Source organism: Aotus nancymaae, unplaced genomic scaffold (assembly GCF_030222135.1).
Source record: "Aotus nancymaae isolate 86718 unplaced genomic scaffold, 86718_ANA_hifiasm-v0.15.2.pri h1tg000117l, whole genome shotgun sequence".
Taxonomy (NCBI): Eukaryota; Metazoa; Chordata; class Mammalia; order Primates; family Aotidae; genus Aotus; species Aotus nancymaae.
Window position 1 is genome coordinate 685453 of NW_026988532.1, and position 15641 is coordinate 701093.

Consider the following 15641-nt stretch of genomic DNA (forward strand, 5'->3'; position numbering starts at 1 on the left):
CTCCAGCCTGGGTGACAAAGTGAGACCCTGTCTCTTTAAAAAATAAGGAAAGAAAGAAAAACGTTGATCGCCTCCTGCGTGGCAGTCCAGGAGGTCAAGCGCTGTTTTGGTGGTGGCGTGTAATGGATTCCTAAGATTTGGGCGACCATAGAGTTAACGCAGCAAAACGATCACTTGCGTTTCCTGCAGACTGGCGGCAATAGAACACGTGGCTGTCTAGACTTTTAATCACTGATATCTACCACACCAGGATTTAATGCCAATAGGGGGAAATGGCGAAAGGGCAGGCGCTGGAGCACATGCATCCGGGAACACTGGTGGTAGGCGGTAGGTTGGGCTCTCCATCTCCCGCCAGCCCAGTCTTCAGGTCGCCACCTCAGGATTTTCTTCCTGAGTCCGGGTGGCAGGACTCCACCCCAGGTCACCACCTCACAACCCCTGGTAATTGCCACCTAGCGTCCCTCAACAGCTCCAACATCTCTCCCACCCCGCCCCCGCCGCAAGCCCCGCCCACCGCCCAAAATCCCGCCCACCGCCGCGCAGGCCCCGCCCGCGACCGGCCTCCCTCCTTTCCAGTCCCAGGACGCGTTGCGCGGCCCGGGCCGGAAGTAAGCGAGTTCCCGGGTGTGTGTCTGGGTCTGTCTGTGTCTAGCAGCGGCGCGCGGGCCGGGACAAGCGCTGGGGATTCCCGTCTGAGGCGTCTCTACTATCACTGCCATCACCCCACGGAACCACTTCTAGAAGGGAGTAGACCCGGCCCTTCGCCGGGCAGAGAAGATGTTGCCCCTGTCCATCAAGGACGATGAATACAAACCACCCAAGTTCAATTTGTTCGGCAAGATCTCGGGCTGGTTTAGGTGCGGGGTGCTGTGTTTGCGGGGAGGGGGTGTCCGGCAGAAAGGGAGAAGGCCCAGACCTCAGGATGGCCGAGGTCCAGGGAGGGAGTATCAGAAACTCCCCTTCAACCCCTAGATGTGCGGAAAGGAGCGTGTCGAATGGGAGGGTCTTGAAAAAGGTACCCAGTCTCGGGGTCCTGGCACCTCCTTAACTCTCCCGGCTCTTTTCCACGTGTACCATGTCCAGGTCTATCCTGTCCGACAAGACGTCCCGGAACCTGTTTTTCTTCCTTTGCCTGAACCTCTCTTTCGCTTTTGTGGAACTACTCTACGGCATCTGGAGTAACTGGTAACCAAAGGGGAAAATGGTTTGGGCGGAAGCAGGGTGTGGGGCGGGGTGGGGGACGAAGCACTGTTTGCTTAATGCCACGTCGCTCCTCACCAGGAGGTTCAGGTCTTACCTTTGGCACTTACCTCTGCTGCTGAGTTGCTTTCTCATACCCTCACCAGTCTGGTAGGGCTACATTTCTTGAGTAAGATCTGAGGCCTATCCTGTGCAACCTCTCTTGTCACCCTTCTCTCCAGCTCCATCAGACAAGACTGACAAAGCCCCTTTATTATTTTAGCAGATGGACAGAATCCTTCATTTCTAATTGCAGGCCTTAGCTACCACTTTGTTGTAATTGGGAGAAACCTGTTTGCTGCCTCTCAGGGGGGAGTGGCATTTGGATTTCACTCTTAAGATTCTGAGAGGATATATCTGAGATGTTCTACTTAGTTTGTTATTTGGGCTTGGAATGGGGAAGAGGTTTTATAAAGGGATATCTGGAGAAATAAGTGTCATTCTCTTCTCTCTTTAATGCTGAAACTGACTCATGATTTTCCTATAGTCTTAACTGCAATGGAAAAATCCCATAGAGTTTTCTAAAACCTTAACATTTCTTGGCTTTTGGTGGCACCTTTGGAGGTTTTTGTTTTTGTTTTTGAAACATCCTTAGGAGTAGGAAAATCTAGGGTATAACTCTCTGGCAGTGAAGTTACTATTATTCAGGTATTTGCTGTTGAGTAACTTAAGGTCTTATGAAGTTGTTCTGCTAACAGTAAGACCATCACACTCCTAGGTGTACTAATTCTTTCTTTAGATCGCATACTCATTCAAAAATCTGATGAAAGCCAACGCTCAGAACTCTACATAAATCTTCAGGATGTTGTTGGGTTCTCTGTACTAAATCTTGGACTCTAGATTAAGAACCTATTTTCTATTTATTAAATAGACTTTGTTAAATAGTCTCTATTTATTAAATAGTCTCTGTTCTTTAAGACCCATTTTCAGAGAAAATTGCTGTCCTTGATCTTTACTTCTGTTGAGATCAAACATTGACAGGTAATATCACCAGGTTTTGTGACATGTATACATTTTTGTAATACGTGGGCTTCTTTCAATTCAACCATCAATTCAGTTTTACAAAAAATAATAAACAGCAGATTATGAAGGTTACTGGTTTAGTCAACACTTGGGTATAAAGGCATATTGACACAATGAAATCTTAATATTTGTAATAACCATTTGGAATCCTTTGGGAATCAGATATGTTTATCTGAAGGATACCCCATCCTAGATTAATTTTTTAATCCCATAATATTAACACACTGTAATGTGTTGTAGATGTTGGAAACACTTTTACTTGAAATGACACTTTATCATAAATATATATTTACAATATATTTTACATTTGTTTTTTCCTAAATTATGCTATAATTTTGGCATATGTGCTGATTGTATCAGGAGTGTATCATAGCTTATATATGCATATTTTGCTACAGATAGTTTATATTGCAATATTTCACTATGGCTTTCCTTTGCATGTCACCCTGTGAAATATCTGGTTCAAGAGATTCACACTTGAAGTTGCTAAACCACCTTTCATGGAAAGCTGCATCTGTAGTAACTTCTGATCTGTAGAGATCTATTGGAGAAATTACTAAAACCATTGTTTTTTAGGTTAGTATGCAGCAGTGCATAACAAAAACATCAGTTGTAGGTGACTTGTTCTTTTACCCTTAGGTGACATGTTCTTCTTTACCAGTCCAGCTTATACTATTTGTTGTTGTGTTATGTCTTCTAGCTAGATTTGAAATCTAGCTGCAGTGTGTATTGTACCTAGATCATTTAGCACGTGTCTGTCATCTCATGCCCATTTACGTTAATCTCCATATTTACAACCAATTATTCTTAAATATTAATTTTGAGTACAGATCTCATTGATATTTGGGCAGATTTAGAAATCTCTGGACTTTTTATAATCTGACTTTCTGTGTTTTATTTAGACACCCAAATTTTTAGTTCCTTTTGTTGACTGACCAATAATTTCTTTATATGACCAGATTATCTCTATTCCTGTAGGTTCGATTAGCTTTAGAGTTCCTTGATTATATTTCTTCCAAAACTCATTTTGTGTGTCATTGTCAATTCTGTGTTGAATTTCATTCTGTAAAAATAAAGTTCAACTTGTTGGGAACATGAAATATCAGGAATTTTTTCCCATAGAGGACTAAAATGTGAATAAAACACTTCACAAATAAAGGTTCATAGAAACAGTGTACCTAATTTTAACAGTGTTAAATTGTTCTAGTTCTTGTTCAGAGCCTTCATTTTAATGAAAGAACTTAATTATAGTTGATTTATATTTTTGATGATGAGTAGGTATCTTCAGTGGAAGAATAGTTAGTTGTTATATATTTTTCCCCCTCATTAAATATCTGCTACCTTTCACCTTTCCGCTAGAATGTAAACTTTATTAATGTAGGGATCTTTTCTAGCTTATGCAGTTACTTTAGTACATAGCACATAGTGGATGCTTAATATATATTTGCTAAATGAAAGAATGAGGGAATAATTAATGTATAGAATGACACTACCTATACAAAACATGCTAACTACCCCTGTTAAGGGAAAATAACAACAAAATATTAAATCCCTTTCTCTCACTCTTAGAAATTGTGAAGAAAATGGTAAAAATACTATATGTAATTTTTCCCTTCCTTCTAGGATGCTTTCCTTCTAGTATTTTATTTTTCATTTACTAATTTATTGTTGAGTAACTGACTAATTTCAAGGTAACATAGTATAAGAATGTAGTTTTGTACCATCTAGGATTAAGTTTGTTTTCAAGTTACAGAAAAACTGCACACCTGTAATCCCAGCTACATGGGAGGCTGAGGCATGAACATTGCTTGAACCTGGGAGACAGGCTGCAGTGATCTGAGATTGCACCACCACCCGCCAACCTGGGCAACAGAGTAATACTCTATCTCAAAACAAAACAAAACAAAACAAAAACCTAAAATAATGGTTGCTTAAACAAGATAAAACTTCATTTCCAAGATGGCTGCTAGTGTTCTAGCCATCCCTGGCAGCATAATCTCTAGAATGCAGAGAAAAAGAGGCAAAAGGTGTGCATGTTATTTTTTTAAGATTTATCTGGATGCTAACACACAATGCATTCACTAAAACTTTATCACATGGTCATGCCTAGTTGCAAATGTAGTCTTTATGAGGGAGAGAAACTAACCTTTGATCTTCTATTGGTGGAAAATTGAGGCCTAGAGTTTTTTACTTCCCAAGTGAGCAGCAGAGCCTACAGCACCTATTGTCCAAGTTGTCAATCCCATCATGCTGTTTTTTTCTAGTATCTCAATATAGTTTCTGTGTTTTATGGTTTTCTTTCATTTTTACCTCATTATTAGCAGATTTGATTTCAGTAGTATTTCTTACCAAAGCTGTTGGAACCATTTTTCCCTTAGACATAGAAGACACTTAGGTAACTCTAAAGGTTAATGTCTTTGTGTTAACAAAGTAAATATTTGTTCAAGAAATGTTTAACACAATACGAGACATTTATTTGGTTTTACTTCAATATATTATTTCACAGCAGATGTTTGTAAAGTAACTCCTTAGTGAAGAAAAATACTAATATCAATCACATGTTTTTCTATTCAAATTTTCATATATCTTAGTCTTTTAAAATCAACTTTTTCCTTCTCAAAAGGCAGCATTACTTACCAGCTTATGGTGATGCCTTTTGCTTTCCTATAGTTTTATTTTCCACCTTAAAAACATAGATAAGTATTCCATGTTGCTGAGAATTTTTTTAAAATAAGGGACTGTATAATGGAATGTAGTGGAGTTGTGGGTTATTTTACTGTAACTCATTTAGTTTATCGACTTTGCCAATGTCAGGATTCTAAGAATTTTCTAATTTCCTGATAATAAATTAATAGTTATTATCAATATCTCCCCCCCATCTTTCTACATCATGGAAACTAGCTGGTAAGGGATTTGTGAATTATGATGATTCCTTATTTTCAATTTTGAACACGTTTAACAAACAATATAAATATACTGTTAGCTAAGTTACCAATAGACCTTTAAAAAAATTTTTTTATCATGGGATATTTTAAACATATATAAAAGTAGAGAGTTTAATGTACCTCATGTACCCATCACCCAGCCTTAATATTTATCAGTACATGGTCTATCTTATTTCATCTGTTGTCCCTGTCCCACCACTGGATTGATTTAAAACAGACAGAAGATGTAATTTCTTCCATAACTATTTCATTATACTTCTCTAAAAGATAAAATCCACTCTCCTTTAACATAACTGAAAACCATTATCACCTGTGAAACTAATGACTCTTTAATAGCAGGTAGTGAGTATTCAGGTGTTCCTCATTGTCTCATAATTCTTTTCACATTTGGTTTTACAGATTAGAAATCAAACAAGAGCCATACATAGTATTTAGCTTATATGTCTCTTAAGTCTCTCTTAATTTATAGCTTCTTTTCTCCCTTTCTTTGTTTTTACCTCCAATAGACCATAAATAAAATTCTTTTCAAAAGTTTCTTTTGCCATATGTTCTGTTGACATTTATGCTGTTTTTGCTTCCGTATTCAGGTTTCTCCTTTATACACTAGTAAGTTTTCTTTTTTTCTTCGTTTTTGAGACAGAGTTTTACTGTGTTGCCCAGGCTGGAGTGCAGTGGTGTGATCTTGGCTCACTGTAACCTCCGCCTCCTGACTTAAAGCAATTGTTCCACCTCAGCTTCCCAAGTAGCTGGGAGTACAGGTGCATGCCACCAAGCCCCGCTAACTTTTGTATTTTAAGGAGAGAAGGGGTTTTGCCATGTTCCACCCACCTTGGCCTCCCAAAGTGCTGGGATTACAGGCATGAGCCACTGCACCTGGCTGGTTTTCCATGTTAAAATCTCTTTAGAAGGTAGTCATTTAAAAAAGTTTACAAATACATTTTAGAGAAACTAGCATTGTTTAAAGAGGAGTGTACAACAAGTATATAGATTTTCACAACCAGTTTTTCTTTATCACGGTTTACTGAAGTTACCTTTGGTGTTTCAATCATATAACCTTAGGTATTTTCTATGCTACCTTTATTTTTTAAGGAAATTTATGCCATATAGTTTAAATATAATTCATAATCAGAAACGTATGCTAAGATTGAATATGAGTAGTAAAATCGACATTCCTCATAAGCAGTACTTTTACATGTGATAGGTGAGCAGAGAACTAAAAATAGACTATTTTTCACATGAGTTTGTGTGTATATTTGCAGCTAGGTAATTTTAAATCATGACATCAGATTTAAGGGAAAGTATCTCATGTTGCAATGTTTTAAGAGAGCATCATGTTCTTCCATCTCAAAAGAGGGTGTAGTTTTTCAGGTAGTCACATTTTATTAAGTACTACAATAATATTTTAAAGCTAATTAAATTTACTTAAAATATAAATAAAATTTCATTTTGATAAGTATTAAAATTACCATGCTATAGCCACACCTCTTTAAAGGGAACTTGACTACTATTGTATGCAAAAGGAATTTATTTTTTTGCATTAAGGTAATGTTTGGTGTATATTGTATGTATATAAAATAAATTTGTTAAAAAAAAAGTAGTATGTATTAGTTTGCTAGATTGATGTAACAAAACATCACAAACTAGGTGGGTTAAACCACAGAAATTTATTGTCTCACAGTTCTAAAAATTAGAAGTCTGAGATCAAGGTGTCATCAGGGTTGATTTTTTTCTGAGGGCTCTGAGGAAGAATCTGTTCCATGATCTTTCTGTAGCTTCACTTGGTTTGCTGGTAATCTTGGACAACCTTTGGCTTATAGGAGCATCACCTGATCTCTGCCTTATCTTTGCATGGTGATCTATGTGTCCTCTTCCAAATTTTTCTTTTTTATAAGGACACTGGATTAGAGCTCACCTTAATGGAATAATCTTAACTAATTACATCTGCATTGAACCTGTTTCTAAATAAGGTCATATTCTCAGGTACTAGAGGTTAGGACTTCAACATAGGAATCTGGGAGCAGGAACACAATTCAACCTATGACAATGTCTTACTAAATATATAGTGAAATAGATAGTAGAATAGATCAATAAATTAGTAAATGTTTATTTAGAATGAATGCCTTGCCTTCTAAAACTGATTACAGTCATTTAAAATAAAAGTCATATATACTAATAAAACACTTACATTAAGAAATTAAAACATTTAAAAACCATACCTACGGAGGAAAAAATAAACCTATTAAATATGTAGTCTAATTTAGTTCCCAAAATTAACTTTTAAATTTAGTTACAAAATTCCATAAAGTGAACACAATTATGCCATTTTATCAGAATAGAAAGATAGTTTTCTGAAATCAAATTTTAACAGTATTTTGTCATATTAATCTTTTCTTGGGGGTTAGAAAACAAAATCATAGACAATGTCTTTATTAGTTGTTTTATCATAGTATAGAAAAATTCTTCACATGAGTCTTTCATACTTCAAAATAAAGTTAAATCATTTTCCATGTTACATAGATGTTATGGTTGAAGTGTGTAATTATCAGTAATCTATCCAAGAACAAATCTTAAAGTATTAAATCTAAGAGAATTACATGAATAACATGCCCCTTACCTTGTCCTCATGTATCAATTTTATCATTTTGGTTTTTCATATATTCACAGATTCTCATTCTGCTTTGAGTTAGGTATCAGATGAGATGGTTAGAGTACTATCTGCACTTAAACTTTCTAATACATCTATCTATGTTTCAATGGAATAAATAAGGTTCATGATAAAAGTTTAAGACATTTTCTAAACTTTTTTGTAAGGATTTGGCAGAGATCTGTGAATTACTGTGCTTTTTCTTGTGGGTAAATAATGTGCTTTGACTTAGTTTTGAATTCTATAATTATTCCAAATTATGAGAAAAATTTAAAACTGTACTTTAAAACTATGTAGAATGTTTTTGACTTTCAGTTTGTAGCACTTCCAACTGATGAAAGCTTTAGCATCTAGCCAAATATTAAGAGGTATGGGTTGTACTTGGGGACACCAGGCATTATAAGCATTAGTAATAGTTAATAATTAATAGTAATTTATTAATAATTAGTAATAATAGGAATATTTATATGTCTTTAATGTGACAAACATTGTGGTAAATGTTTCACATATATTAACTCAATTATTATAAGAATTATGGCACTTTTGTACTATTACCCTGTTTAAGTGATGGCTAAATTGACGCATAAAGAAGTTAAGCAACTTAGTAGTCACAGAACGAGTAAATATGGAGCTGAGATTTGAACCCAGGTATTCTGACTTCAGAAGCTTGTTTTTAAAGACTGAACTGATGATTGCTTTCAGAAAATTTTTATTAACTTCTCTTCAAGTTCACTGATTTCTTTCCTCAACTGTGTCCAGTCTGTGATAAGCCAATTGGAAGAATTATTTATCACTGATACCTTGTTTTTTGTTTCTAGCATTTTCATTTGATTGTTTTTTATATTTCCCAGTTATCTACTGAAGTCCCCATTGGCTCATATATTTTGTTCATTTTTTCTATAGATCCTTTAATATATTAATTACAGTTTATAATAGTTCCGGTATTTCGGTCAATGTCTTGGTCTGGTTCTGTTAACTGCTTTCTCCACAGTGACTTCTTGAAATTTTTTATCAAATACTGGACATTATGAGTAAAAAACAGTAGATACTGAAGTAATAGCATTTATGATCGGAAATAGGTATGCCTTGTCTGTCAGACCATTAGTTGGTTAGACCTTGTGCTTTTAGTAGACGCTGTATGGTGCCTGTGCCACAGAAGTGCATTTCTTCATGCTCTTGCCCCTACCCAAGCTGTAGACTGCTGTTGCTCATTATTCAGTACCCAGTTTATGGTGAATTTACTTGTTAACTTGACCCAGTCTTCATCTTTGATAGATTCTGTAAGCCTAAACCTCAGGGGTATGATTTTTGTCAACATTTTTACTCCTTCTGTGACAGCCAAACTCTACTGTGTGTATGTCTATGGTCTTGGATGGAGACAATTTTCCTGCTCCATCCCCAGTGATAGCAGAATGTCTGCTTTGTGTTGGTAGAGGATTTCCTGTCCTCCTTTTGGTGGCTTTTCTTAGTGGGTGCTTTAGTATATATAATATTCATCTCTAAGTTATCACAAATAATATCTCATTTCATGTATCTATCTGATAAGAACCTTACAATGATACGCTTTGATTTTCTTATTCCATCCTGTATGCTATTACTGTCATACATTACGTTGTTGACAGTGGTTTTTTTCTCTTCCAATACTTTAAAGATGTTGCTCCATTGCATTCTGGCTTGAATAGTTTCTGATGAAAAACATGCTATAAATTATATCTTTATTTTTTAAATTTAATTTTTCTATTTTTTCCCCTCCGGTTTTCTAAACGTTTTTTCTTTCTCTTTGGTGTTTAGTGGTTTGTGAAGTGTATAGGGTTTTCTCCTCACTTGAGATTCATTAAGCTTCTTGGATCTGTGTGATTTCTTTTCTTTTATAAATTTTGGAAAATTCTGAGACATTTTCTCTTTAAATACTTTTCCTACCCCTTTCTTTTTTTCTTCTTGGCTCCTGAGACTCTAAATACATGTATTTTAGTACGTTCAGTTCTTCCAGACAGGTTTGGGATGCTCTGCTTTCTTTGTCTGTTTGTTTCTACTCCCTTTTCTCTGTGTGTGCACTTCATATAACTTCTTTTGACCTAACTGATTCTTTCTCTCTGTGTCAATCTGCTCAGAAGCCCATGAATATTATTCTTCCATATTGTAATTAAAGCAAATTTATCATTTCCATTATATTCTTTTATAGTTTTTATCTGCAGAAATTCTTCATTTGTTAATGAATTTTCTCTGACTTCATACCATATCCTTTGACATATTAATTACATTTGTTTTAAAGTCCTATCTAATAGTTCCAACATCTGGGCCATTTCTGGTTCTGATTCTGTTGACTGTTGTAGCTCTTAACAATGAGTCTCTCTTTTCTTTTTTCATGATTTTGTCATTGAGTGCTGGCCATTGTGTTTAAAAGAATAATAGAGACTGTATATGTCCAGAAATAGGCCCACCTATTTTTCTGTCTGGCCATTAGTGTGGTACTTTTGAAACTATCTTAGTTTCAATAGCTGAACTGAAGTTGAACTGGGTTTTGTGTTTTGTTGTTGCTGATAAACCACAGTCTTTAAATTTTTCCAGTGGTTTCTACTACTTTGTGATTAGTATTGGATTTGGAGTATTGGAGGACTTTTTTAAGCTACTTTCAGCTTTCAGCAAGTTCTGCACATATCTCTGTGCTCTCACTGGTAGTTTGCTGTTCCCTCTACGTTATTCAAGGCTTGGTGGGAAGGGTGGGACCAGGTTATCTTGTTGTATCCCTAGTCAGGCAAGCCTGTGCACCTGAGTGTCAGGGTAAGTAATAATGATCCTGCAGCTCTCCCTCTCTCCCAGCCTGTCCCCACTGTCCTCAGCCTGTTCTCAAAAGGGAGGAGCAGGACACTCAACAATAGCAAAACTTTGCTTTGTAAGATCCTAGGTGCAAGTTGGTATCAGCCTCGTCCCAGTAGCAGATGGCATTTTTTTCCTACCTCTCTTTCAGTGGCATCAGACCTTTGCAAGGGGTGGTCAAATTCCTACCCTGTACCCAGCAGCAGATGTTTTTGTTTCTACCTCTCTCACAGCAGCTGGGCTTTTCTTGTGCAGGAATGTAAGGGTTTACTTTTTAGATATTTAAAACTAATCCTCGATAGCTATCTATATAGCATATTTAAATTGTTTCAGAAGGTTAATTCCTGATGAACAAAGATTGAATCTTAGATTTTCAGAGAAGGATGTCTACTATTTGGTTTTTATTATAATTTGTCAATGTGTTTGTTCTTTTTCAGCTTAGGCTTGATTTCCGACTCTTTTCACATGTTTTTCGATAGCACTGCCATTTTGGCTGGACTGGCAGCTTCTGTTATTTCAAAATGGAGAGATAATGATGCTTTCTCTTATGGGTAAGAAGAAAAATCTGCTTGTATGTAACATATTTCTTCTCATATACTTGCTGGACAATTAATCAAATATTTGTAGAGTAACTTTATGCTGAAGGGACTACATTGGATCATCTTAGAGGCATAATTTGATTTTTGCCACCTCTGATTGGAGGAAGCAATGGATTTTTCATTATTTGATGACACTGCCTGAGTGTTTCTTTTTTTGAGTTGACAGAATATTTTGCAGTGTGATTATGTGTAAGCAGAGCTCAGGACGCATACTCTGTTTCTTTCTCATCCCCACCCCTCTGTCTTTCCTATTCCCTCTCTCTTCTGCTTTCTCACTGATTCTTTCCCTCTATCCTTTTCCTCCTCTTCCTTTCCCCTGTGAGTGCTCTTTTACATTCTCATCCTTCTTCATCTCTCTCTCATATTTTCTGTCTCACACTCTTGTTCCCGTCCTGCTCTTACTTTCTCTTATCTTCTCCTGAGCTCCCTTTTCCTTCTCTTATTCTTTGCTTCTTGTCACTTGGGCTTGTGCTCATGATCTTTTTTCCTCTCTCTTCCTTCTTCTTTCCCCCTATACTTTTCCTGTTTTATTCTTTCTTTCCTCCTGCTCTTTTCTTCTACCTTTTCACCCTTTATCTCTCAGGCTCTCTCTCTCCTCCTCCCCTTCTGGTAACCTCTTTAGCTCTGCTTTTTGTCTCCCTTTCCAAGTCTGTCTTTCCTTCCTTCACTGATTCTCCTTTCCTGAGGTCTGCCTTTCCTGTGCAGTTTCTCTCACTCTCTGTCCTTTTTACAACCACCTTCTTACATGCACTGTCTCTTATGCCTCTTGTTCTGTCGTTTACTCTTGTCTCTTCACTGCTTCCTCTTTCTCCCTGGCTTTGCTTCCTTCCTTTAGCAAGCACACACTCTTTCTTTCACATGCTCTTTTTCTCTTTAGATATTTATTGAGGGTCCATGTAAGTCAAATACTTTTCTAGTTCTAATGATATAAAGATGAATAAGACATGCCTCCTGGCTTCTAGGAACTTGTGGTCTCATGGGGAAAAAGTTCTGTAAAAATACGGTAATAGCTATATATTGTGATGATTGCTAAAAAGGAGATATGAAGTTCTGTGGCAGAACTTGCTGATTTTAGTTATAACCAAGGGATATGGTTATTTGTGAAATTGTAAAAAGTGAGCCAAAAAATACTAATTTTACCTTTTATAGTATAGAGCAGTAGATCCTGTGTATCTATAAACTCAAACAGCTTGACAGTTCAGATAAAAACACTTTTTATGGCATGATATTGGTGATATGCAAATAATTTAAACAATAGTTACTAAAAGATTAAGTATATTTTAGATTATTAAAGAAAGATTATATCCAAAATTAGAATTTTTGTTGGAAAATTAGTTATTTATATATCAGAAATCTAATTGAATACAACAGTCTTTCTGAATAAACAGTAGCTGACTATTAAAAATTCTCAGTTCTTTAATGCTTAGAGTTTCTATTGTTTCCAATTTAGAATGTACTGTCTCCTGCTCTAAAATGGTTTTTAGGAATAGCTTTGAATACCTTCACTACTACAGCAGATTTTAATATTCAGCTTTAGCTAGTTGATACAAGAGAATAATATTCTTTCCACTGTTAATTTAATCCTGTGCTCTCCTTATGTGTGTGTGTTTTCTTGTGGGAAAGATTAAAGAATAAAAGCTGGTAAAATATTTAACACTATGAATAATTGCTGTAGTAATAAGTAGCATCATTTGTAAACTACTGGTGTCAGGACATCAAAATGACACTGATTGATTCATGTTAAACACAGGGATGAATTCACATACCGTCCCTCCCTACCCTCCGCCGATTCAGGATGTCCGCAGTAGCCAACTGACTCTGCAATAGAAGAAAGAGTTGTGGAATATGAGAGCAAGCAAGGACTTTTAAGTAATTCTTTATATACAAAGTCATCTTTGTATCTTGCCACACTCTTATTTTTTAAAGAGCAAAGCTAGCATAAAAGTAATATACATCCAGTAGGTAGATAGATACATACATACATGTGTATATGCATGTCTACTTACACTTAAATCTTTTCTATTTTTCTTCCTGGCTCAAGAATCTAATACCAGTCATAATTAGTTAGGCAACAGCACATTCATGAATTACATATTCTAATTCTAAGACCTATTCAATCTGTTAAGTAAACACAGTTATTTGTAAAGGCAAGTGTGTTTAGTTGTTATGTGTTTTTAGTTTTGAACCTACAACCAAGTTTAACAAATGTGTGTTAAACTCAAGCTAATTAAATCACTCCAACAGTTTATCTGGATTTAGGGAGCACACCTACTAAGCTAGGAATCAGAAACAAAAAGATGCCTGAAAAACATTCTTGCCTTTGATCTTGAAATCTGGTAGAACTCAGGCACAAAAGGCTTTCAGTCAAGCATTAGTTAATGGGACTACAAGGGTGGATTAAACGAAAATACTTTTTATTTTTGGATAGTAACCCTGCTGATTTATTAGATAAATTCCTAAGTGTAGGTTATGGAAAGCTGGCTGCAAATTATTTGAATTTAATGCACTTTTCACCAGAAAAACAAAAAAATTTTATGTTTTGACAAGTAATATGTTATTTGGATGTGTTAGAAGATAGAAATAGGCAATTTCTGGCATAGAAATACATGCTATGTTGGATTGCACTTGACAGCATAAACTCCAACATAACTTTATAGAATACATTTTCAAGAATTCTCTTTAAAAATATTTTTACAGTAAAAATCATACTACCTGGAAGTTAACATAGAAACCTAGGAAAAGCACAAGTTTTGATGATCACATTATATTGTTTAAGGATCAGAGTGTTTAACTGCTGTTAGCACCCTTTGAATGGTGTTTGAACATGTTGCTAAGTTAAATGCTTAATTAAAGTTGAAAATGCTAAGTTAAAGTTCTTTCTGATAACTTTAACAAAGCCAAATATACCATATAGAAAAGTAAAATCTTTCCCCAATGCTTCACACAGGTAGGAAACAGAAAGCTTCAGAAGTCCATGGAACAAAAGACAGGTATTTTTAAAATAGTTTAATTACAATTATGTGAAGCTAAAATAGATTCTGAAAATAGGTAATTGAAGGTTTATGCTAAACTTATTAATCTTAGAAAAAGTATTAGAAATATAAATCTCAAGTTGTCTCTGGGATAAGTCAGAAATAATTTCATTTTCCTTCAGAAGCAAAGCTCTACTTTCCAAAGACTTGAAAGCTAACAGGTACAAAGCAGAAAGCATAAGGAGTTCTTAGAAAAGAAGAAATTAATAAGTTAAAAAAAAACCCTTTTCCAGACCCCCTTTTCTACTTTTTATCTCTGAATCCTTCTTTCTTTCTCCACTTGTCTGGCTGGTTCTGTTTTTCCTTCTCCAGTGGCAACTTGAGATTTAAATTTCTGTGAAAGGTCTTCCTAAAACTACTTACTCTAAGAAGGTCTTTTGATTGGCTTGTGAAAATCTGTGTTTTGTGGCATTCTGATTTTAAACATAATTTATAATAATTCATATCCTCATTTTTACTATATATATAAAATAAAATGCACTGTACTATAAATACTAGGACTTTGCTGGCCACTTATAACCATATCATACGGTTTAGAATCTCTGAATGTATGTAATTTTATGATTTAATTTTTAAGAAATAATGTAATAATTCAGTTATTTATTTTGTTCCTCTGTAGGTATGTTAGAGCAGAAGTTCTGGCTGGCTTTGTCAATGGCCTATTTTTGATCTTCACTGCTTTTTTTATTTTCTCAGAAGGAGTTGAGGTATAGTAGATAATGACTTAAAGTCAGTAAATTACATTTCTGTAATGAAAATGTTTATTAATTAAAGATATATAACAGAGCTGTTTTCAACTATCATTAAATATTGTGAACAATCTTGGATTAGAGAAGATATTATGTGTGTACAAGAGGAGTTTACAAAATAGTCAAAAAATTAAATATATATGAATCTTCTTGGAATTGAAAACAATTAAATGATCATGCTTTCAAGTTATGAATGAAGTGTTAACACTATGAAATGTAGAGGCACAATCTGGATAGTGAGGTCAATAAGAAATTAGGACCTGAGAGTTTTTCCAGGAAATCTTTAACATTTGGCGTATTTTTTAAAAAGGAAGAAAACTGAAAGATTAATGAATTTAAAATGAAAAGCAGTATTTTTTTTTTTTTTTGACACAAAGTCTTGCTCTGTTGCTCAGACTGGAGTGCAGTGGCGCAATCTCGGCTCAGTGCAACCTCTGACTCCTGAGTTCAGGCGATTCTCCTGCCTCAGCCTCCCGCGTAGCTTGGATTACAGGTGCTGCCACCACACCCGGCTAATTTATTTGTATTTTTAGTAGAGACGGTGTATCATCATGTTGGCCAGGCTGGTCTTGAACTCCTGACCTCAAGTGATC

General features: G+C 35.6%; 1 protein-coding gene across 4 annotated transcripts in view; it reads left to right on the forward strand.

The window, feature by feature from the left end:
- The first annotated feature begins 616 nt into the window (after positions 1-616).
- Positions 617-15641, forward strand: part of SLC30A7 (solute carrier family 30 member 7) — a 141608-nt gene continuing 126583 nt past the window's right edge. For all 4 annotated transcript variants that reach the window (XR_010340631.1, XR_010340632.1, XM_064371093.1 and 1 more), the window contains exons 1-4: positions 617-857; positions 1084-1185; positions 11106-11219; positions 14919-15006. Coding sequence is in view for 2 of the 4 variants with exons in the window: in XM_064371093.1 (XP_064227163.1) it covers positions 778-857; positions 1084-1185; positions 11106-11219; positions 14919-15006 (384 nt within the window). In the remaining 2 variants the exon portion in view is untranslated. The remainder of the gene's footprint in view (positions 858-1083; positions 1186-11105; positions 11220-14918; positions 15007-15641) is intronic.